The following is a 24777-nucleotide window of genomic DNA, read 5'->3' as shown; positions in this document are numbered from 1 at the left end:
CAGTTTCCCTCATAATGTTGTCTTGTTCTTCCAGGTCTAATCCTTTCTTCCAAGTCTCAACTCTTATAAACCTCTTAGGTTCCATAAATCCTTAATTCTCCAATCCTTGATTTGCTAGGGAAAAATGTCCTTGACCTCTCGGCCTGATTTAAATGTTTTTCCTCCCTATACTCTCATCCCCTCCACCGCCCCATGCGCCTATGTCTGTTACGGCGCTACCACCCCATGCGGGACTCCCCCATTTATTCATGGGGTTTGTCCCAACAGACTGTAAGCTCCAAGAGTGCAGGAACTTTGTTTTGCTGGTCTACGTGCCTTGGCACATCCCAGTAAGTGCTTGCTGGAAGAAGGAAGGAAGAGAAGGAAGGACGAAGAGATGGAAAAAGGGAAGACAGAAAATGAAATAAATTTTTGGCTTAAAGTGACATCATTCTTTCACTCACTCACTCAACAAATTTTTATCAACAGCTTACGAAGTGTTATATACCACTCCAGTACCTGAGGACACAACAAAGGTAAGTCAGGGCAGTGGCAAAAAAATAAAAAGAAAGACAATGCCTGACCTCATGAAGTTTAATAATTTAGTGAAAGAGTTAGGACATATTAATAAATACGCTACACTCTAGGTTAGATGGAAAAAGTGTCACGGAGAACTGTAAAGCAGAGAAGGTGGATAAGGGGTCTTGGAGGAGGGGGTCACTATGAAAAACAAGCTATTGTGTTTCCCATTCAATGCCTCACCATCAACTTTTATTATTTTTATTGCCCTTCATATAAGAAATTCATGCTTTCCTGCTTTAGCATCCCTTCCAATGGCAATTCCTTTAGAACTCATAATTCTCAAGTCATTTTTTTAACCTCAGCCTTTTTTTCTGATGCCCAACATCAATTGGGCTATAAATCTGTCATATACTACTACTAGTTTAGGTCTCTCCAAGTTATAACCCACACGGTCCAGCCAAGATACAGAGATTCCCAAAAATGCTTTCATCACATCCCAGCTGGAATCTCTTAATTCATTATTTTCAGGTCTAGCCAGTACCTCCTATGAGCACTTGCAGAACAGAAATAACTAGGTCACAATCATGTTCTCAAGATTCTGAATCTCTAATTACAATTCCCCCGTGATTAAGGAATCTGTGTACAAATTGATAAGAACCAAGGTTTTTCCTTTCTCAAGCCAAGTAATATTTTATCTTGTATATAACTTCAGTCAGAAACTCAGTTCTCAAAATTAAAACGTTTTTCAGGATTATGAACCACTGATTAATTCTGGGAGAAGGGGGCATTTAAACATCTACCACCACTCTTTTCTGGCCCACTTACATTAGAAATTTTTTCTCCCATTTTATCCATTGTAATACACTCTGGCATTTTCACAATAAGAATGTGATCAGGAAACAGACAGACTGGCCTTTTAAATAAACAAAGCCTGTTCTTTCTTGAATTAAATGGTCCAAAGAATGTTCATTGCCCCTCCTTCCCTGAGGATTCTTCAGTCAACAGCTTGTGACGACTCAGCAGTGCCATTTCTACTTTTTTATTTCATGTGTTGCTGACTCTCCATATGCATGAATTAATATAAGGTAGGAGGTGAGCTGGCTAATACAGCATGATCAGCCTATTTACCAATCTTTCCTATAAAGTCTCAGGTGGCATACAACACTACGATCAGTATATTTATACGTATCTTTTGTCATAAAAGCAGACCAGTCATCAGCTGGCACCACATGACTGCTTTGTGCAGCTTAACAATTAAGCTGCTATTATGTACTTGTTAGTAAAGAATATTTCTCTTTATACCAATCAACAATCTTGTTACATGCAGTCTACAAGAAGAATTTGAAGACTAGAATATGTATTTTTGGCCAAGGAATAGGAGTAGGAAATAGAAAGTGATTCTATTGTTTCAAGTATTTGAGAAGAAAATATATTTTTCAATCAATCCTTCAAAGCTTGGGCAAATAGTTTGAATTCATTTTTAGTTCAATCATTAAAGGAGAGAAGTAGGGAAGAAAATTCAAATCTCCAAGGTAAGAAGCACAGGGTGCCTATATCCACATGGCTGTTCAAAAAGCCCATTCATTGGGATAATGACTGAACAGTTGTGGACAATACTTTTGCTGGTAATAATGTTATTTTTTCAGGCTGTGTGGCAACACTGTGAATTGGATTCACTAGAAGTGTTTGTGGTTTGACGTATCCTTTGTTAATGTTCCACTCCTAGGCGTGTGCTCTCCAAAGTGCATCCTGTGATTTATTTTTAAGTGAAAAATGTCAGCTGCAGAAACGTGTTAAAGCTTGTAGACACTTTCAGTGATCAAGTACCAGAGAAGTGAACACGGCGTTGAAAGGAGGGTAGGCAGGTCAAATGCCATATGAGGACCAGAGATTTCACCAGGACCACCACATCTTACTTATTATCTGTCATGACAAACATCTGAATGTAGTAATTACAGCAGAGAATAAGAAGTTATTCTTTACATGTTTGTAATGGATAATTTCCTGATAAAAATCAATTCTTAAAACTACCATGTCAACTAAATTTAGGAATAATTCCATTTATGAAGCAAAACAGTCCTTCTGTTAGGCCTGCTGCTTACTTTTAATAATGATCACTATTTTTTTTTCACATTATGGTTTCAACTATATACAGTTGAACATATATTTCTACTGCCCTCTCAAAAATGCAGAGAAGGAAAAGAGTTGGTATTTTTATTTTTTATATTCTATAAAGCCTCAGCTCCCCAGAAGCTACCTTTCTGTAACCCATGAACATCTGGAACAGCTCTGAAAAACAATGAGAATACTTCTGGAAATCTTTTGATTTAGATATGGACTTCTTCCACTAATCTGTAAATCTTATCTCAGTCCACATCAGTCTGGAAAAGAACTATGTAAGAAAGGAGCACTCTATGCCCTATCCCTTCACAAAGTGTTAAAGGAGGGGGAAAAAAAAACAAAAAACAAAAAAACAACTGCGTTACAAATTAGGCACTTTCAGGCTCACATGTCCTAAAAAGTGCTCTTAATCAATGAATATCTCTTACATACTTAGTAACCCATGTACACTTAGATTTAATTCATCTAAATTGTCCTCAGCGTGGTAGGGTACATCTCTTTTTAGCAACCATTAGGACTAACAGAGTTGTCAATAGTATTAACTTCTTGAAGTTAAAAAAGGAGCCCATTAAATAAATAATGTATTTATTCTAAAATCAGATAGTCCTACATAAAAATAAATGTTATTCTAAGATGGAATGAATTAATGAAAGATAAATAACCCACATAATAAGACAACCCAAATGAAAAGATAAAGGACACAAATAATAAAAGAACAAATTTATGATGGATAAAGGAACAAGTTCTTCCTTGTTTCTAAGTAACTGACCTGCCCTGTAACTCCTCTGAAATACGCTTGATGAGAATACTTGCTTATTCAGTGAAGTAGTTTCTGAATACACTTATCTAGTGAAGAAGTTTCCAAAATATGTATAATATTGTATAGTGTTTAAAGAAGAAACAAGAGTTAGTAGATAGCTATAAAATATAAATTTTGAAATTGAAGAGATAGATCCTGACATTTGTTTCATTCTCTCTCTCTCTCTTTCTTTTTTTTTTTTTTTTGCAGTTACTGAAGTTAAAAGAAAAAGCTTGAAATTTCCACCCTTCTTGCTATTTCTCAATCCAACATCTTATATTCATTTTATTTTTCTTTCTTGTCCAGTTTTCCCAGTCACTCCTAAGCCAACAGATCCTCATACCTACCCACACTGTGACACTATCAAAGATGACCATATAGACACTATACACGCACCATGGCTAAAAGAAAATGCATAGTCTTTAGGACCATTAGTTCCTGACAGTCAGATGAACGTGACATTTGTGTTTCTCAGGGCAACTGAAAAACATCTGTAAAAAGTTTGCAGTTTCCCAGCACTATGAAACATGTAATATAACCCCTACCCTTTAGAGATCAATCAATCAATCAGCCTCTTTCTCCACCTCTCCTTGGAAACTCTATATTCATCTCTAACATTAGCTTTTTGGGCTTTCTAAGATGCCTCAGCCTAGTATGATATACTGCCCCAAGTGCACTCAGTAAACTGATTTCTCTATGTGATTTGGCAAGATAATGCTGTCTGTGGATGGCAGATAACTCTTCAGTCAAAAGCCTGGGTCTTTTTGAGCACCCACAGTAAGGCATGGGAAAAAACAAAAGAAAATCTACTTTAGACCATTCCAGTGATGCTAGAGTATGCCAAAAGCTACATAACCAAATTTGAATTTCTTCTGAAAGCCAGATTTCCTTGTGACCAAATGTTTCTCAGGGGAAGAAAATTGATAGCATATTAATTCATGTCACTTCAGGCTACTCAAGCCAATTAATTTTAATTCTTTTCATTTTTATCCCCCTATTTTCAGCCACAGATTAGCTACAGTTACTATTCTGTTTTACAGAACTAACCTAGAGCCCATTATAATTTCATAAGAAAGTACAGTGCGTCAGAAGGGTAGGGAAGAACCCACCGAAACAGCGGGTAGAACTGCACGCACCTGTGCAGCGGGGCAGACAAGAGCCAAACACCAACTCCGACGTGGCTTGAGCTTGCTGTCACTGAGTAACTGAGGCAGGGTGGGCTCAGAACATCATCACAGCAACGTGCTGACAAGTCACCCACTCCACTGGGAACCTAGGTCCTATTGCTAAAAATGATATGCTGGATGTATGTCAGATCCATTCTTTTACCCAACAATATTTACTGAACATCTATGTATCAGACATCGTCTAGCCACTGTGAAAAGACAGTCAAAAATCCCCGTTCTTATGGAGCTCGTGCTCTTAGAGGAGACTATTCTCCTATTCTAAATTCCCAGTTTTTGTAAGAAAGAAACTGCAAATCTCCTGATTTGTTCATTCAAAAAAGAAACTGATCATAAAAGAAAAGCAATTCTCAACCTTTGCCTGAATACACGCTCCAATATACCTGGTCTAGCTTCACAGAAATTACACCGGAAGGATGTCCCGGGCAGAGTGACAGAGCAGCAGTACATTCGTTCAGACATCCAGATTCTCCATGCCTGTGTGTTCTCAGGCTCTGCAGGGAACATACTGCCTTTCTATTCTTGTCACAGCTCAATTTCAGCTAAGCTCCCACATCCATTTCCACGTTCATCACAGCCTGAGCAGCAGTGGTTTTGCCATACACAGTATCCACTTACAATGAAAGATAAGCTCTCCTCAGCAAAGTTAATGCTAAAGATTTGCCCGGTTCCCTAAAATTTAGAATTTTAAAAATTAATCTAGAGACTACGAGACAGAAAGAACAGAAATAGCAAAGTGTCAGCAGTCCAACTGAAAATCAAAGAGGAGTGTGAAATGAGAGGAAAGAACAAAAATAGAGCTAAAATAAAAAAGATTAATAACAGCTAAAAGTAATGCCAGAGATAATTGTGAGCTCTAAAGGAAAGACAAATATTTGTTGGACTATATGGATGCACCATAGTCTAAGCTGACTGAGAAGACATAGATTTCATTCCTAGACACTTGCCTTAAGGAGCCACACAGGTTCCCTTCAGTCTCAGTTTCCTTGGCAATAAAATGTCAGTATGCTTACAGGGTTGCTCCAAGGACTAAGGTAGTGTATGCTTATAAGCACTGCATAAATGGCAGGGATCACATAAATTTGGCATCTCTAAGGTATTAACACTTCACAGAAGTCATTTGATTATACTTGACACTGTTCATAGTTTTAAAAATATCAAGGGAAAACTATCCATTAAAAGTACAGATGGTAGATAAGTCATTTCTTTTTTTTTGAGTTACAAGAAATTCAAGCAACAAACTATGCCTGAAAACTACTCATTGATTCACTCATCTAGTCAACAAATACTTTTTGAGCTATTGGCTGTCACACATTGAACATAAAATGGTGAACATGACAGATACAGTCCCTCCCTTGTGGAGTAGAAAAGTACTAATGAACTACCAAAAACCTATGTGTCATTCTTCTATAAAGCCACACACCATGCAGATGTCACCTATGGTGCACAGTGGGCCTCCAACAATCTTTGCTGTTTAATTTTCAAGATTTTTACTGCATCAAGATTTTAGATGCAGTAAAAATTTATCTTTCTAAAAGCCCACAAAACCACATGTGGCATTATAAAAATGACACGACCAAACAGTATGTTGCTAGGTGGCTGTTGTTATTGTTCACATAAACCATTACAAATGTATCTAGTGACTGAGGTGGTGGCCGTGACTTGTCCAAATAACAAATGATTTATTAAGGCCAGAACTGCTATTATGACATCCAAAGGCATTCCCTGGGGACAAGTCTGCAGGCGTCTATTTAAAAGCATGCATTACTTCAAAGTACTTGACGCCTAAACAAACCACTTTCGTGGTGTACTTGTTTTATGCATTTTTTAGGGCACTTGAGGTTCAGTTTAATAATGTTCCTAGGGAAAAGCTAGGGGTCAGAGTCCCTACAAGAGCATAAGGATTAGAGGAAAAGCAATATAAGCAGCATAACACTCAAGGCCCCTCTGACTTTGAAGGGCATTAGAAACCTATAAGAAGAACTCTCCCACCTTAGTGAAATCAGTATTTGGGGCTCTTTAGGGCAGATTCTTATGGTCAACTTGAGCCATCAGGCTTTTAATATGCTGTAGAAAAATGCACAGGGCTCTTATTATGCCGCAGGGCAGGAGCTGCAGCACCACCACACACATCTCAATCTGCCTCGGCCTGCAGTGTTTCCTCCACACGCTCTTCTGACCCCTGCTTCGGTCTCCCCACTAGAACACAACTCCAGAAGGCGGAGTGCATGCGTTTCATTCACTATTCTATATCTCCAGCCACTAGCACCATGCCTGAGAGGTAAATTGCATCCCCTCTCTTTCGAAAACAATTTCTTTCAGCTTAATATCATACCTTTTCATGGCTAAATTTAACAAAATTGAACACTATCTAACAAAGGCGGCTTGAAATTTGTGGGTTTTGTTTTGTTTTTTGTAGCTTTAGTCCTCTGGGACTAACACTTTTTTAGTCTTTTGCACAAAAGAAGAATGGCATGTGGTTCTAGAAGTAAAAGCATCCCCCATTCCCACCCAACCTGACTATGCCGTGTCTGCAGACTCGCCTTCTCATAGCCACCTGGAAACTCAACATATGCTTTGTAGACGTGTTCAGTTTACTCTGCTGATGGATAAGTGTCTATCACCTTTCACTGATTTTGGAATATCATGTTTCTAAAATAGCTAGGTTCCTCTTATATTTCACTACTGGCCCTTTCTGAAGAGTCAAGTTCATTTTCCCTTCTGTATCTGTGTACGTGTCAATAAAAGTAAACAAAGTCTTTCAGTAACCTTTGGTTAGTTGTTGGGAAAACAAACGCTTCTCGGCCCCAGTCGTCATTACATTTTATGGAAATGATTTTCACTCGCCGCTTCATTTTCCCCTTTCTTTAATACCATTCGCACCATGGCAGTTTTAGCCCTTGCCACAGTTGCAACAGTTGGATGGGTATTAAAGAAAACCACATGATTGGTATTGTATCCAGCTTAAGAATGTTAGGCTTCATCTGAACAGGGATCCAAAAACTATGCTGTTCCAGTAAAACAACACTTCTAAGTGGGAAAATGGTCACAGCGGGGCCTCTAAGTTTAGGTCTAATTTCAGTGATACATGAAAATTTCATGATACTATTTGTGAAACAACACTTTTCGATCAAGATTACTGTCACTTTCATGAGAGTAAGAATTATAAATAGCTAACATTTATTAAACATGTATTATGTGCCAGGCCCTGTGCTAAGTACGTTATGGATTTTCTCATTTAATCTTCCCCACGATCTAGCTAGATAAATACTATTATTATTCTCATCGTACAGATTAGGAAACTGTGGCGAAGAGACATGCAGAAACTTGCCCAAGGCCCCAGGGCCAGCAAATGGCAGGATTTATCTTCAGAGTCTGAGTTCCTCACCAGTTTTTTATGAATGGCTGGGCAACTAAAAAAACACAATTCCTCCTAATTAGGCATTTTAAATGAAAACATTAAAATGACTGTCATGGAATATGGACAAGTTGGAAGGAAGGCTCCTTTGGGATAAGATTTAGTTCTGAAAATGATCTCCCTATCATTTCCTCTCATTCATAAAAAGTAAAGAATAACAACCCAGGAAGCATGAGAATGGGGGAGTCCTGCGTACACTTCCAGTTGGCTAAGTCAAGTGGTGTGACGCCTTCTCAGTCGCTGCCCTTTGTTTAGTTTGTGATAGCTCGTTCTGCTTGGCAATGTGGAGAACACTGTAGGAAGAAATAAGGCCTAAATAAGGTCTGAAAAGAAACAGTCCTAGCCCACTCCAAATTATGCGGCTTGAAAAAAATGAAAGAATTTCTGATGGTGTTTAAGAGTTGTTTTCCTCAGAGGACAATTCAAATCCTACTACACTGTACTTGCTAAAGCCAGTTTTATATCATTAAGATGCTTCGTACGCCTCTGCTTTTATTTTTCCCGTAGTACAATAAGAAATTTCTAAAATATTCTCCAGTTTTCAAGTTTACAAATCATTGTATACAGAATGAGTCAAATTTTACCTCTAGTTGGGCTATGGCTTTGCCTCGGTCTTTTAAAGATCACTAGTTTTAATTTAAAGCGTGTATTGGAACCCCTGACAGAATGTGAGCATTTCCTTTGGGACTTTAGGAAAGAAATGATTCCTTAAGAGCTGGTGCATGTTTATAAAAATATTTTTAATTTGGGTAAAAGTTTCCTCCAACCTGCAAGCCTTCTCGTTCAGCCTGGTTCAGTGTCTTACTACAGTGAAACTCCATGATACCTCCTATGAGAAGGCAGACAAGAGGATAAGGCTCTCCGGAGACAGAGATAGAAATAGGCCTACTGTATAAATCGAACCATTAGAACATGCTTTATTTCCTGAGGAAAAAATATCCCAATCTATTGTTTCTTGTAAAGCTCTTCTGAAACAGTTCAGAGAAAAGATATTACTGTTCAGGGAATATGGTAGGAAAGTCGGAGAACATTTCCTTTGATGTGCTCCATAGAATTCACTGCCTATACATTTTGAATATAAATATCTATACTCATATTTCCATATAAGATACAAATGAATTTGTGAAGTACTGCTGTTCAGAGTACCTTTTTAAAAAAAAGTGTTGTACTGAACAGACATATTTAACATTTAAACACTGTTTCTCATCAACCCCAAGATCCCAAAGTTAAATTAAGCAAATAAAAAAAATTTCATAAATATCTACTCTCTTCCCAGCTCTGGGCTTGGTACTCAGTAAGACAGGAAGAAGTAGCAGACTTTGTTTTTAATTTTTGGTCTATGGAGAGTACCACAGTCCGGCTGAGAGACTATATCTAATCAGTGTTTCATTAGCCCACAAAGTAAATTAGCTAATTTCATATTTCCCAGATCATGGGGCTGACAGATCAGATTTAGTTTTTAAAGAAAATACTGAAAAAATACAGACATAATTATTTCATATTTTAAAATTAACAAATCATTTATGTTTCATTTAGTAAAGAAAATATTTTTAAGGCAACAAAATATTAGAACCTGCTGATAAGCCTTCCCAAAAGCCATGAAATAGGATTTTGGATGGTTTTATGCTGATATAAGTATTTCAACACAAGAATCAATAAATGTACATGGAGAAAAGGTTTTTGACAAGGTGAATATGCTCATTCCCTACCTCTTAGTAAACATCATTAAAAATCATCAGTGTATATCCCCAAAGACAAGGACTGAGTCACCTAATTATTTTAAAATGTAATAAAATGCAAGAAAAACAAGAATTCATTAGAGGAATAAAAATGCCAAAATGGTTGATGAAGTCCTTAAAATGAATGGTAAAGACCAAAAGTTTAGTAGATTCTCTGACTCATTGAAATGTGAATGGGGTCCAGGAAGACAGAAGGGGTGATTTCAGTCAGCACTATGGGGGTTGAATAGGGGAGCTTCCTGTGGTCAGGAACTGATTTGGGGAGGAAATGAGCCTTAAACTTGACCTTGAAAGAAAAGGATTTAACCAGTCTAGAAAAGGGAGCTCTAGCTCTATGAATATCTGATATTCCTAGTTCTAGAAGAAGTACCCCCAAGGACTGAGTACCCCCAAGGACTGAACCAGGATGACATGCACACCAACCACATCAAACCATTCAGAACCAGGAATATATCCAGATTTAATAGGATAGTCCAGCTTGCCTAGGGGATTCTTTAAAATATTTGAGAACCAAATCCCAAAGGATGGGTGTTTCATGCTACACTTAAATTACTGGTCAAATGAATCCTCTTAGGAACCCAAAAGGTGAATGACTCTTCCTTCAAAAATCTCTAGACAGTTAAACAAATATTCATCTTCAGAATGAAGATCATATATAGATTTAAAATATTGATCTGGAATGTGAAAATGTTGTCATACAGATGTCAAATGACTTCCAAAATGACTATCAAAATAATAAGAATCCAGATCGTCAAGATAAGGATATTAAACGTTTTAAGGGAGAAAAAAGTGAGAAGGGGAATTCTAAAATTAATGGATTTGGAAATGCTGGGTTAAACTAAGTAAAAAAGTTTCCTTCCTGCAGGACTCCCAAGAGTTAATAAGCTAACACACCTAGTGCCTCTCCAAGAAAAGGATAGAGTTTCCAATATGATATTGACCATGGAAACTTCATTTCATGGAAGCCCCTATGGGACTGATGTTCTAAAAAAATAGTACTTTGGCACACCATTTGGACCATGAAGGTCCATATACTTGTCCAATATACATTCATAAACCAAAAACAGCACAGACTCTCTAAAGATTATAACTACTAGGGAGCATAAACACTAAGTGCTCTGAAGTACTCTCAGTGAGCATCTAAAATTGGTAAGGATTTCCTGACTGCTATCCATAAGATTAAGCCAAAACAGTTTTAGAAATAGACCAGTCCCCTACTAATTTATACATACAAAGGAGAATTTTTTAAAAATCCCAATACCCTTCCTCAGACAGAAATTGTGCAGAAACACAATTCCGTAGAATGGAAGGGCATCCCAGAGAGACTTGCCACAGACCCACAGGAGGTCACTAGTACCAGGACAGTTGACACAGCAGGGCCCTCCTAAGGAGGACTGTGTCCTCCCTTTTCCCCAGGTCAGGTTGAGACTCTGAATCTTTGTACTATTCTTCCCTTCACCTGTACTTTCCCTCATCTTCTCTGCTTACATTAATCCTTGCCCTGCTTGGTTATTTAACTATTTCAGATATACTATGCATGTCTGTGTTTCAAAAAAATTATTTTAAGTCCCTGATGTGAAGAACAATATACTTCTTTCTGAGTCTAATATCGTGCCTAGCTCAGTGCCGAGCCTTTATTAAATATTTGCTATAGTTGTTATATGTAATTGATATGACCACGAGAAATTATGCTTATCACTTATATTTTAACACAATTCCACTAAGACAGAGGATCTGAGAACTCTAATAGACTCTAATATGAGGCCCCAGTTCTTTTTTAAGTTGGTTTACTTTTCAAATATGAACGCAGCCTCTCTTTGATTCTCTAACATGCTGCTTTCTGAGAAGATGGAGAAGCAGCAGGAGGAGGAAGGAAGATTAGAAATCTAATAGAGACCTCAGGTGAAGTTTGATGTGTATTACTGGAAGCAAAGCTCTAGAGCTGTGCTGTCCAATATAGTAGCCACTAGCCACATGTGGCTATTAGCTGGTCCCAACTGAGGTGCAGTTTAATATACGCATTGGATTTCAAAGACTTAGAATGCAAAAGAGAATGCAATATATTTCATTGATAACTTTTAATGTTGACTACTAACATAAAGCTTTTGTGTATATAGGGTTAAATAAAATATATCATTAAAATTAATTTCACCTGTTTCTTTTTACTTTTTCACGTGGGTATAAGAAAAGTTAAAATTGTGTATGTGGCTCACATCATATTAGGTTATTAAGTATAAAAAGTCCGATTTCCTTAAGTACTAAGTTTGACAGTGGGTATCTATAACATTTCACTTTAACACTTCTTGTTTGGGGTTTTTTTGTTGTTGTCGTTGTTGCTGTTGTTTTAATTGTGAAGGTATATCCTCATTCTTTCAAATGCACGATTTGGCTTGTGATTATCTTTCACATTTTTTTTTTAGAGCAATTTTTGTGAAACCATAGATAAGTCAAAAATAAGTGTCATTTTTGAATATGAGTTCTTTTGTGGAACCAATGCAGCACAGACAGCTCAAAATATCAAAGAAATGTTTGGGAAGGATGTGGCTAATGAACTCACAGTACATCAATGGTTTGAGAAGTTCTGTTCTGGGGATTTTAATCTTGAAAAGGAACCATGTGGGTGACCTGAGACCAAGGTGGATAATGATGAGCTGAAAGCTGTAGTGGAAGCAAATCCTTCTCAACCTACATGTGAATTACCAAAAAGCTTTGATGTTACTATTACAACAATATTGGACCATTTGAAACAAATTGGCAAGGTAAAGAAGCTGGATAGATGGGTTTTACATGAATTAAATGAGCATCATAAGAGAAATCGTCTTGAAGCTTGCCTTTCTTTGCTGTCAAAACATAAAGGCAAACTATTTCTACACCGTATTTTTACATGTGATGAAAAATAGATTCCTTTTGACAATTGCAAGCATTCAGCACAATGGTTGGACAAAGATGAAGTGCCAGAACACAGTCCAAAACTGAATATTCATCAAAAAAACCTAATGGTATCTGTTTGGTGGTCCAGCGCTGGTATTATCCACTATAGCTTCATGAAACCTGGTCAATAGATTACAGCAGATGTCTACTGCAACAATTGGATGAAATGATGAGGATGCTTGTGATTCAGCAGCCAAGACTGGTCAATAGAGACAGGCCAATCCTCTTGCAAGACCACATGTCACAAAAAAACAACGATGCTCAAACTACAGAAACTGGACTTGGGAACTGTCATCCATTGTATTTACCAGAGCTTGGACCAACTATCACTATTTCCAGGCTTTGGACCACTTCTTGCAAGGAAAAATATTCAATTTTCAACAAGCTGTAGAAAATGCCTTTTGTGATTTCATCGCCACTTGCTCTCCAGGGTTTTTCACTACTGACATAAGCAAGCTACCGTTAAGATGGCAAAACTGTGTAAATAGTTTAGGTGCATACTTTGAAAAACTGTACTGCTTCTTGTTTGAGATATAATGAACTACACTTTTGATTCAAAATCGGACGTTTCATATTTAATGACCTTAATATTTCTATTGGTCAGTGGTGCTCTAGTGTTTTGAACACCAAAGACTGGAAAGTGGTCTGAATATTAAATGTGGCCACTAGCAAGAAAAGTAGTTTTATCATTATTAAAAGTTCATAAAAGCTAAAAAGAAATTTAAAAATAAAGTTGAAACCAAATTTTTTGAAGATGAAACCACGATACCAAATTTTACACCAAATTTAATAGCTGTATTAAATTATTAGCTTTGAGAATATAAGAGAATATTAAAATTGAAGTTTCAGTTGAAGCACCAAGACAACAGATGCCACTTCCTTTTTTTATTTAGTTCAGCATATTACAGGGGTACAAATGTTTAGGTTACATATGTTGCCTTTGCCCCACCTGAGTCAGAGCTTCAAGTGTGTCCATCCCCCAGACGGTGCACACTGCACCCCTTAGGTGTGAATATACCCGTCCCCTCCTCCCCGCTTCCACCTGCCCGACACCCAATCAATATTACCACTATATGTGCACTTAAGTGTTGGTCAGTTAAGTCAGTTAATAACAATTTGATGATGAGTACATATGGTGTTTGTTTTTCCATTCTTGTGATACTTCACTTAGTAGAATGGGCTCCAGCTCTATCCAGGGTAATACAAGAGGTGCTAGATTACCACCGTTTTTTTGTGGCTGAGTAGAACTCCAAACAGATGCCACTAAGTCAAGTGGGAAGTTATGATACATAATTTGCAAAGGAGGCGATGGCAATCTCTTAAACCCTCATGCATGCCAAGAGTATTAACATGTCCAAGGTGATAAGAGATGGGAAAGGGGTTACTTGGAAGAGGGCTGGGCTGTTACTAGCTCTTTCTAGGAAACTGGTAGAGGGCCCTTTATGATGCCAAACCATGAGAGCGGCTTCAAGGAGATTGCTCAGAGTATGTGGTAGGTATCCCCTAAAGTCTGTAGGACACTGTGGACTAGAGACTGTGAAACGCCCAGAAACTGGCTGGCCAGATGCTTACACCATGGTTCCAAGGAGGGTTTGTTACTATGTCAAAACTGGTTTGCACTCTGGCAATTTATTGTGGGGAAAAAAAATGTGTGTTTTCCACCAACTAGTTATGGGCCACTAAAGAGAAAGCTGATGTAGGGTGAGCTTAGATGCTTTGCCAGAGTACTACCTGGGGCAGCAAAGAGGACTCAAGGCGCTGGAGGTACCACTGGATGCTGAGAGGTTGACGAAGGAAATGTAAGCAACAATGAAAACACAGATGCCTCTGCCCACATTAAGGGACCTGCAGGGGAGAAATTCTGAAAGGGACCAAAAGATTTCAACCATCATCAGAAGAACTTCGGACAGTAAGTGGGAGATGAAAATCAGGCTGCTTTCTGACTGTATCCCACCCGTGCTGCTTGTTCATACCAGGCATGTGCAGCTTGCAAGGCAGGAGAGCACGTGGGCCCTCAGTGCATTTTACTGGGCCACAAAAATAAACGTCTATGTCAACAGATGTAGTTCCTGGAATTATGCTAGGAAAATCCAGTTTATTCAATGATGCACCAGCTGTTAAATGTTGCAATACCACCTTAGATGTGCAGTAACATTTAAGGCATTCAATCTATACGATCTACACATTGTTACTTACTTTCCATTTAGACTAAATACCAAAAGTGAGCCTTTCACATGTTTAGTAAATACCAAAAGTGAAGCGTTCAACACTTTCAGGAAGCAGTAAACTGTTACAGAACTTGTTACCTTTGGGAAAGAAGAAAATATACACAGTTCACAGAGCTCTGCCTTTTAAAAGCATTTGGAGAATGGGAGTTAGCCTGTGACATTTACTCTGTAACCTTTATAATGGCCACCTACAATTTTAAATTATGTAAAAATCGTGTCAGAAATGCTGCTCTATAAAATTTACTTCCATATAGAAAAAAAATAGTGAATCTATATTTCATTGCCTTCCAGAAAAACTCTAGGTGAAAAAAGCACAAGAAAATTAGCTCCTGATTCCATAAAGCTCTCTGAACAGACCTATGAAATAACAATGTTTCTACTCTCTTTTATGAAGTAGGTGTATCCAAAATGGATTATCTGATTATTATATATTTGGATCATTATATGTTAGTCCTTTCCATTCATTAGACACAGTACAGACACTACTTTCTTGGATTTATATGATAAATGCTTATCAATTGCTTAATGCAATAGTTTTTTGAAAATTGTTGAAAGAAATCATTAAAAAGATATCTGTGCAAAAATAGTAATTTTTATATCCTCACAGAAGTCAAGGTATGAGGATAACAGTTTCTCAAATGTCAACTGCACCTATGAAAATTAGGTGGAATTACAATCAACCTGGCTGTTGTTTGTTCTATTCTGTTTCATTATTGCACAAATGAACAAAAACCGTTTCCAGCTCCACCAACTCTGTAATTCCCTAGGAAGCAAGTCCATGTAGGAAGAGTTAGTTCACATTCCACAGTTCTGCTTCTATAAAAGACTAAGGATATTTTCATCCTCATTTTTATTCTAATCCAATTTTGACCCCATTGTTCCTTTTCCTTAAAGCTAGCAGGTCAACAATGCTTTCCCTATACTTTGTCTATGAATAGCAAGCATAACAGCAAACGGACTTTCTTAAATTGATTAAAATCCAAATATTGTCTTTACAGTTTGGAGTTGGGTAGGAATTTAACACAGAACAAATGGATCAGGATTTAGAAGAATCCATGTGCATGCTCATATTCTGACAGTTCAAAATGAAGATCTCCATATGGAGTAATGACAGAAAACTTCTTGACATTAGCATTTATGCTTCCAAAAGGCTTCATCCTCTGGCTCACAAAAACCTTGACATTAAAACATTAAACCAATTCCACGTGCTTTATGAACCATGTGAGAAAATTATTTTTACTTTTTCTAATCTAAGTCTGTTTTTTATCTCAAACAGTAAAAGTTTGATTATCCACTATAGTGACTAGAATTAACAATGAATTATTGTAGGCAATTCCTAAAAACTCAAATCTTCCTGGGAAGGGGAAAAAATAGTCACATATTCATTTGAATGTATTTCAGACTTCTATAAAGGCAATTCCAAAAAAGAGGTTCCAAATATATTTTGAGCGGTGGTAATACTGAAAGAGAACTATGTATCCTTCCATGGCAAACTGCATTGAATGACAATATTCGTTTTATGTCTACTTTTAGGCATGTTGGTTCAGTCCTTTGGAGCCCATTTATATGTACTATAAACACACAGGAATCACTCTTTCCAAGAGAGGACTGGTACATCGAAGTCAATCAAATAGTGGAATATTCCAAAATCCTGCATTAGATACACCCAAGCAATACCAAAACTCCTTTTTCTTAGCTTTTAATTTCTTGCTTTCCCTCTAAAATTCATAGTTCTAGGTTTATTCTTATCATTTCTTAGAAAATTCTCTATAGTTACTAATGGCCCCTTTCCAGGGAAGTCTAAGACTTAGACAGTGTTGTGTCCACAGGCTTAGGAACCAGAACGTCTAGGCTTAGGTTTAGATTTCACCACTTACAAGCAGTCTCTCCTTGGACAAGCTATTTGATATCTCTTTGCCTCTGTTTATTTCTCTATGAAATGGGACTCAGTATCGGCTTTTCTCATGAGGTGGTTGCAAATCACCAAAGTAGAGTGCTCAGCACACCACCTGGCACACTGTAAGTACTCAGCACATGTCAGCTGTTACTACATCTAAGGGCCTCTTTACGACTCTCATTCTGTCTTGACCCTTTGATGAGACTAACAATTGCCAAGCTATTTCTTGAACCCCTTCTTGCCTTTAGTTTCTCTGTTTCAGTGCTCTCCAGGTTCTCTTGCTCCTCATCATGTTTTCTCAGTGTCTTTCCTTTGCTTCTCTTCTTCTGCAAGCCTCTCATCATTACACCACCACCTCCATCTACAAGTTCAGGTCGGCTCCCATCATTCTTCTCTCTTTTTTCATGACCTTGGGGAATCTCATGCACTCACATGATTCACTGTGTTTAATACAAGAGCATTTAACAAGATTTTTAAATGGTCTGTACTCTGAGGCAAGATGGCAAGCGAAAGTGTGATTCCACACAGTTTTTTGTTGGCAGTAACTACGGCAATATACAACTAGCTTGTGTTGTCACTGCCAAAACAGGCACTGACCTCATATCACTATTGTGATAACAAATGCTAACATACTGAACCACTGAGCTAAGGCAATGATAAGTTCCACTGGTTGCTCAAGCAGAGAGAAGGTGGGGGTGCGGAAGGCACAACAAGAAAACCATAAATGTAAATTTACAAAAAAAAGTGAAAAGAAAAAGGAAAGGAACTTGAGGTATAAAAGAAAACACAGAGAGACAATCTTTGATAGAGAATACAGCAGGAGGTGGCAAACTTCAGCACCCACAAGGGCCAAGATGCAAGCTAAATGAAAGCAGTGAATAAGATGTGACAACAGGGAGTGGCAAGACTGTGACAAACTAGAGAATTTATCTAAATGCATTCATATTCAGTTTTTAAAGAGTAAATACCACCGGCCAAACAAGCCACAAGTCTCTACTTTTCATCCTCTGGGTGTAGGGACAGGCGACATAAAACATATCATCATTCTACCCATCCAATGAAGCTGTCTTCCCAAGAATGTTTTACAACATATTAATTTTTTTTTTTTTTTTTTTTTTTTTTTTGAGACAGAGTCTCACTCTGTTGCCTGGGCTAGAGTGCCGTGGTGTCAGCCTAGCTCACAGCAACCTCAAACTCCTGGGCTCAAGCGATCCTCCTGCCTCAACCTCCCAGTAGCTGGGACTACAGGCATGCACCACCATGCCCGGCTAATTTTTTCTATGTTTTTAGTTGTCCAGCTAATTTCTTTCTATTTTTTTAGTAGAGACAGGGTTTCACTCTTGCTCAGGCTGGTCTTGAACTCCTGAGCTCAAACGATCCGCCTGCCTCGGCCTCTCAGAGTGGTAGGATTACAGGCGTGAGCCACTGCGCCCAGACATTTATTAATATTTTAGTGGCTAAAAGCTGCAAGTAACACAAATTTGCTTTATAACCTGATTGCATTTATTGAATGACTATCATGGTTCACAATTCAAGCATGGATCGATTGCTTCTCTCCTTCACAAACCAAAGCACTATGTTCATAGATTACTAAGAGTCACTTACTGGCATCCTACCAGTATCATCCCCAAAGGGTATTTCACACTTATATTGGGTTTCTGCAGTACTTACTCATGCGTAAAAGTTCCAAGATCTCTCAGGGACCAAGATCCTGAGAAGTACTTGTAACTGGCATTCCAAATGTTCCCTTCCATGTGTAGCACATCACGACAGGAAGTTTTTTGTTTTTATTTTTATTGCCATTTGGCTTTGATCAAAACATACCTCCTTTTTGCATCTTTGCCAATTAAAGAATGACAGTCTTGTGACTCTAAAGGACCATATTTCTGAAAGATGGGGCCAAATTTGATTAGGCATCAAAACTGTGATCAGCTCTGCTTAGCATGAAACCAGGGACAACTATCCAGAACTGTAAGCAAACAGTGATTATTTCCAGGAGATACTATACTTGCTCATATCCGATAGTTATATCTCCAGATTTTCTGATGCTATTGAATGAATCCAGTTCAACATTTATCGGTCACATACTACGCATTAGGCATTCAGCTTGGTGTTGGAATTAAGATGATGATGAAACTGCAGCTGCTTCTGAAGAGCTTATAATCTAGTGAGGGAGACAGAAACATGCTGTTTTGATATGATGTTGTAAGTGCATGTTAAAAAAAAAAAAAAAAAGATGTGAGAGAGTGCAAGGGAAAATGTAGATGGAGCATTGGGCTCAGCCTCCTGGAAAGGAGAAAGAAAATTATTAAAGACTTCCTGGAAGTTTATTTTTAAAAATAAAATGCTGCATCCCAATTAAAACAGAAAGCAACTAGCCTATGCAGCTATCCAGCAATAAACAGTAAATACACTAACCCACCATCAGAAGCAGTCACACTGAATAAATACTTCCCTACGCTTCAGGACAGATTTGCCCTGACTCGGTTCCACACTTTTATTCATCACTCTTGAAATCACAAACATACATCTGAGGAATAGAATACACATACTGCCTCTAATTCTTCAAAGAGGTAAGCAGATGACTTTCATAAGAGCTGAAAACAGTGAAGACTCTATAAATGAAATTACAGTTCTGCAATCCCCTCTCCCATGTGGGGAGGGAAATGACACTCATGTTTCCCTGCTCCTGTTGAAGGTCTGGGTCATGGGTGACGAGCCAAGCTCGCCTTCGGCTCCCCAATCTCCACCACCACAAATGCCTGAAAATCTGCCATTTGGAGGTCAATTCAATTTTGAAAGTCACCACTGTGAAGATTCTATGGGGCCAACATGTATTTACACCTTAGGGCAGATTTCAGCATAGCCTTTCTCCCTGAAGGGAAACAGCTAAAGACACCCCAAAACTTGGAGAAACCTCTAAGCAATATGAAAGTTTGGATTAGTGGTTTCGTAACTTAACCCATTCAGGCCATTTCTTAATCCTGGGCATAGAACAAATCTCTGTAGAAGTAACTCTGAAATGGTTTAATATCATACCCTCTTTATTTTAGACTGTGTTATAATCAATACCTGTACTGTGGGCATCAATATTCTTTGTTGCAAACTATTAGCCACTTTGTTAAGTGTAAGATGCCATATAACTTTATCTTACTAGTGATTTTTCCAAAACAAATTAAACCCAGTATTATTGTCTGAGACATTATTTTCACACACCACTCCTCAAGTTACATGTTAACAATTTTAATCTCCTACAACATCTTAGTTGATTAACTAATAAGGCCATGGAATGACACTACCTAATAGAAACAGTTGTTTTTATTACTCTGGATACCATTGTAAATATATTGGTAAATAAAAATACATCTGTGCAAATTGTAAATAGAAACAGTTTAAGGAGGGACTCAAAAGATGTCAAAATGCAATGTAAAGGCCAAGAGTTCATTATGCATCACACATCAATACCATGCAGTAGTTTTATTCACACAGATACAATACAATTTATCCAGAAATAACAGTAATTGACCTACAGTTGCTAAAATATGTGTTGCTGCTTTATTAGCAAATAACTGAATTTAGGTAGACTTTTAAAAACTTCTAAAAATAGAAACAGAAAATAAACAATTCCTCACATACCACTCTCTATTCTTTGTTTTTCTCTGCTATATGGTTTAAATGAGATACATTCAACATCTAAATCTTTAATTTTCATCTTAGAATAAAAAGTCTTCACACAACTTTGGATAAAAGTGATGATTTCAGTTTAATAAGTTCATAAGTATCTTTTAATTTTTCAGTTTTGTATGATATGAACCTTCCAAAGTTTCACTATAAAACTAGGAATGATGAACTTTCCAAAGTTCAGGAAAAAAAAACCTCCACATATATCTCCACATCATGTTTGCATTTACAAGTAAGCAAATTAGGTAGAATGTTTCTTTTAATTAGGAGCAGCAGTAAGCATTAGACTTGAAAACAGAAAACCCACATTCAAATTGAAGTTTTTTATTACGTGTGTAAACTTGGGGACATCCCTGGACCTCTCTGAGCTTTGGTCTTGTCATATGCAAAAATGAGGATGATTCTATACACTTCAGTGGGCTCAGTGAGTACTGAATAAACCTCATACATGAAAGCAGTTTCTCAGCAGATATTCAATATTTCTATGGTGAATTTTGAACACTGAACTTACATGTCTCTACAGCCCCCAAGAGGTCCAATAGATCTCTATGTGTGTTTTTCCTACTAAACTTTTCCCTTTCCATACACATGTTTTATTGGGGACCACCTCTCCAGTTTACCTAGGATAATAAGAAGCTCAATCCTTGCCCTTACAGAAAATTCTCCTCTTTTTATCATGATGCCAGCTGGTACTTATGGATATGATCACTATTGAGTACCATGTTTTACTGGTGAGAATTGCTGAGTAACATGCATAGAGTCAGGGCTACTGTCTTGTCATCGTAGGAACCTTCCCAATGAAAATTCAGAAACACCCTCAAAGCTCAGCAAAATCCATGAAGTAGCCACACAAACCCAATGACTGTGCAAATCAATAGCAGCTCTAGGCGCCAGGATGTCTTCAGGCAAATTATTTTTTAAAAAACCATTACCTCTTTCACACTGGGGTCCAGTAAAGCCGTAAGTGCACGCACATCGATTTGGGGCCACACACCTCCCTCCGTTGAGACAGCCACTTTCGCAGACAGCTGGAAAATAAGGAGAACGCTGAGAAGCTTTACCTGAAGGTAGATGCTAATGAAGTAACACTTACAATCCCATGAAAGGAAAACAAGAAAATATCTAAATAATCACTCTGGTATTTGTTTTGAACAGTCACTTGAAAGTTACAGATCCTCAGATGTTCCTCAGTCAACTCTTAGGGAATCCTGGAAGAGGTGTGTTTGCACCTGTGTTCATGCTGCCGGTCTCATTCCCGAAAGCATCTGCGCAATGCTTTCAGTTCTGCAGCTGAAATGATGGTTTCTAAGGGACTTCACTGGATGCGAACTGCATTTTAGCAAACTGACTCTTTTGTTTAGGATCTATGTAAACACAGTAACATCAGAGAGGGCTCCTCTGAGAGCAAACATCGCCCCCTCTGATGTCACTCTTACAGAAAAGTAGCATGCTAAATCACACAATTAACTGCAAACAACAAAATACTAAGACTGGCAGTTAGTAATGTAAGCACCATAATGAAGACCCAATTGAGTGTGATAACAGAATCCATCGAAACTATTGGTGCTGTAAGTCTAGAGATCCTTGAGGAAGAGACATTTTACTTGGTAAAAAAAGGCATCAAAATAAGAATTGAAAGCCCATGCTCTGAACAACTCCTCTCTGTACAATTTCCTGTAACTCATGCATGCATGGCCTCTTTCCAGGGATCTTTGTCATGGGCGGTCAGCTTTTCCCTGCCAAATCTGCCAGAACCACCCACCCTTCAAAGCCCAGTTCAAGCCTCACTCCTCCATGAGGCTTCCCCAATCCTTCCATTTAAACCCACCGCTCCTTATATAGTTTCCATACGTTTTGCTTCTACCCCTGTAGCAGTCATGAAGTTGAGCCACTCAGGCTTCCCTTCAAGGGAACCTGCCGCAAGGACTTTAGCCAGCAGGCAGCCTCCAGCGGTGGCCCCTTTAGATCTACTGCCAAGGGCACACTCTTGGCCAATGACTGCACACAGCAGGACACTAGAGCCTGGCACTTCCGCCCGTCATGGAACTCTGCTGATGGGCTCTCTCTGGGCTCTCCATCAGCCTGGGTAAGACTTTCCCAGAGGGGCACTACAGTCTGAAGCTCCTTCTACACAATTGTCCTTCCTTCCCTCCCTCCTTGCACAGAGGGCAGATAGGCATTGTAGTCTGAAGGTTAACCCCTCCTACTCCTGCTTCCTCTGTCCGTTATTTTTCACAAGCTTTTCCCCTAATAAATTTCTTGTATATCGAATTTTGTCTTAACATCCACTTGGCATCAGAAGACCCGAACTGACACAACCCCTTATAGCCAAAAATTATGGCAGGAGTTCATTTCTCATCACAACATCAGAGGGTTTACATACAGTAATTGTTCTGCTTTGCCTCTTAATTTATAATCAGGAGAGAATAAAGAGAGTCTAAGCAGAAAAGAAATGGTGAGCTTGCCTAAACCAACAACCCCCCCCCCCAATCTTGCAGATGAGGAAGCTGAAGTTTAGGAAAAGTTTTCTAATTCTGCAAGTGTTAATTGAGCACCTGTTGTGTGCTGGGCTTTGAGCTAAACTCCTTCAGGGAGCACCAAAGGGAGCACCTTCTGATTCTTCTCCTGAAATACCTGACTCCATCCCCACCTCACCATCTCTACGGCCACAGCCTTAGTTAGGACTGGTCTTCCTGTTTCCTGTTTCTTCCTCCTCCACACTGTGGCCACAGTGATCTTTCTCATTGTAAACCCTTGTTACTGAAGGGGACGAGGTCAGTGTTTCTCAGCAGAAAATGCATGGGCTGTCGAGTCAGAATGCTTGGGCTTCAATCCCACCTCTGCCAATTACCAGCTGTATATCCTTAGAGAAATTACTGAGTCCCTGAACCTCATCCGTTAGAAGGTAATATTTATGACCTCTAACATAAAGGGCTATTGTCATATTAAATGAGTTAATAAATGTAAAGAGTAAGTAACTTAATATGTGTATGTTGTTGTTGTTATTGTTGTTTATTGTTATCTTATTCCCCTTTCCTGGCTCTACTTTAGAAGAAAACATAGTATGTATAAAGGCATTGAAACCTGGCCCATGACTTCCTACCTGACCTTATTTCCCTTCTCATCGCTTCTCTCAGCCCTTAAGCTCTAGCAACACCAAAGCACCTTCTATGTCTCACATCCCTTGCTATGTCCTGGGCTGGTGTATTGGTCATGCCATGCCATCTGCATAAAGGACACTTCACCCATCACCTGACAGGTGAACTCCTACCCATCCCTCAAGACTCAGCTGAAGGATTACCCACACTAGGGAGGCTGTCCTGCCTCTCCTCTCTCCATGCTGGGCTGCACAAAACTCAACCAATATTCTTATCACACTGCAGTGTGTGGGATGGTCAGTAGGCCATTATACAAATTTTGGTTTATTTTTAATACCATTATTCATCATAGCAAATACATATACACAATAGCAAAAATTGGAAACAATCTGAATAATGTTCACCATTAAGGATTCATTAAATAAACAGTAAAATGTCTGTATAATGGAGTATCAGGCGACCATTAAAATGTATTTTAAAATGTTTAATAACATGTATACTTCTAATAATATATTAAGTGAAAAAGTCGTATGAAAAAGTATATATACAACAAGATCTCATGTATCGAATATGCATTCAAAGTCTATAAGGTAGTATGGGGAATGACGGGATCATGAAAAATTTTATTTTTTATAATTTTGAACGTTTCCAGATTTTCTGTAGGGTGTATGTATATTCATCTTGGAGTAATAAAAAACAAGCTTTTTAAAAGAATTTTTCATCTGCTACAAAAGCACAGGGACTGGTGGAAAGTAGATACAATAAATAGTGTGTGTGAGTGAATCAACAAACTGAACACCATGTGATAAGTCCTACAGTAGCAGAATCTACACTGGGAAATTAGAGAGATGGAGATATCATTAATCAAGAGAAAGGACATGTTTGGGAAGAAAGATGAGGTTGAGTTTTGAAATACTTTGAGATGCTTCCTGAAAATCCAAGTGGAGAAGGTCAGCAAGTGAATGGAAGGTATACAGCTGGAATGAACAAGAGTTCTGCACCTTGGGTGATGACTATAAATCAAAGGAGTGAGGCAAGCAGGGTGATGAAAATAAGTTAGAGGAAACTGCACCAAACAACCCATTACCACCATGATTCCAAATGGAAATTTGATGCTACGTGTATTAAGTGATCTGTTCCTTTGTAAGGGTCATTGGACATGTATAAAAATGCTGTGTTC

General features: G+C 38.3%; 1 protein-coding gene across 1 annotated transcript in view; it reads right to left on the bottom strand.

The window, feature by feature from the left end:
* FBN1 (fibrillin 1) overlaps positions 1–24777 on the bottom strand; it is a 229089-nt gene that overhangs the window by 162081 nt on the left and 42231 nt on the right. Inside the window, exon 6 of the mRNA XM_069483916.1 lies at positions 21432–21527. Coding sequence (XP_069340017.1) covers positions 21432–21527 — 96 coding nt within the window. The remainder of the gene's footprint in view (positions 1–21431; positions 21528–24777) is intronic.

Source organism: Eulemur rufifrons, chromosome 2 (assembly GCF_041146395.1).
Source record: "Eulemur rufifrons isolate Redbay chromosome 2, OSU_ERuf_1, whole genome shotgun sequence".
NCBI lineage: Eukaryota > Metazoa > Chordata > Mammalia > Primates > Lemuridae > Eulemur > Eulemur rufifrons.
Note: the sequence above shows the minus strand (reverse complement) of the source record. Positions and strands in the feature narration are given on the sequence as shown.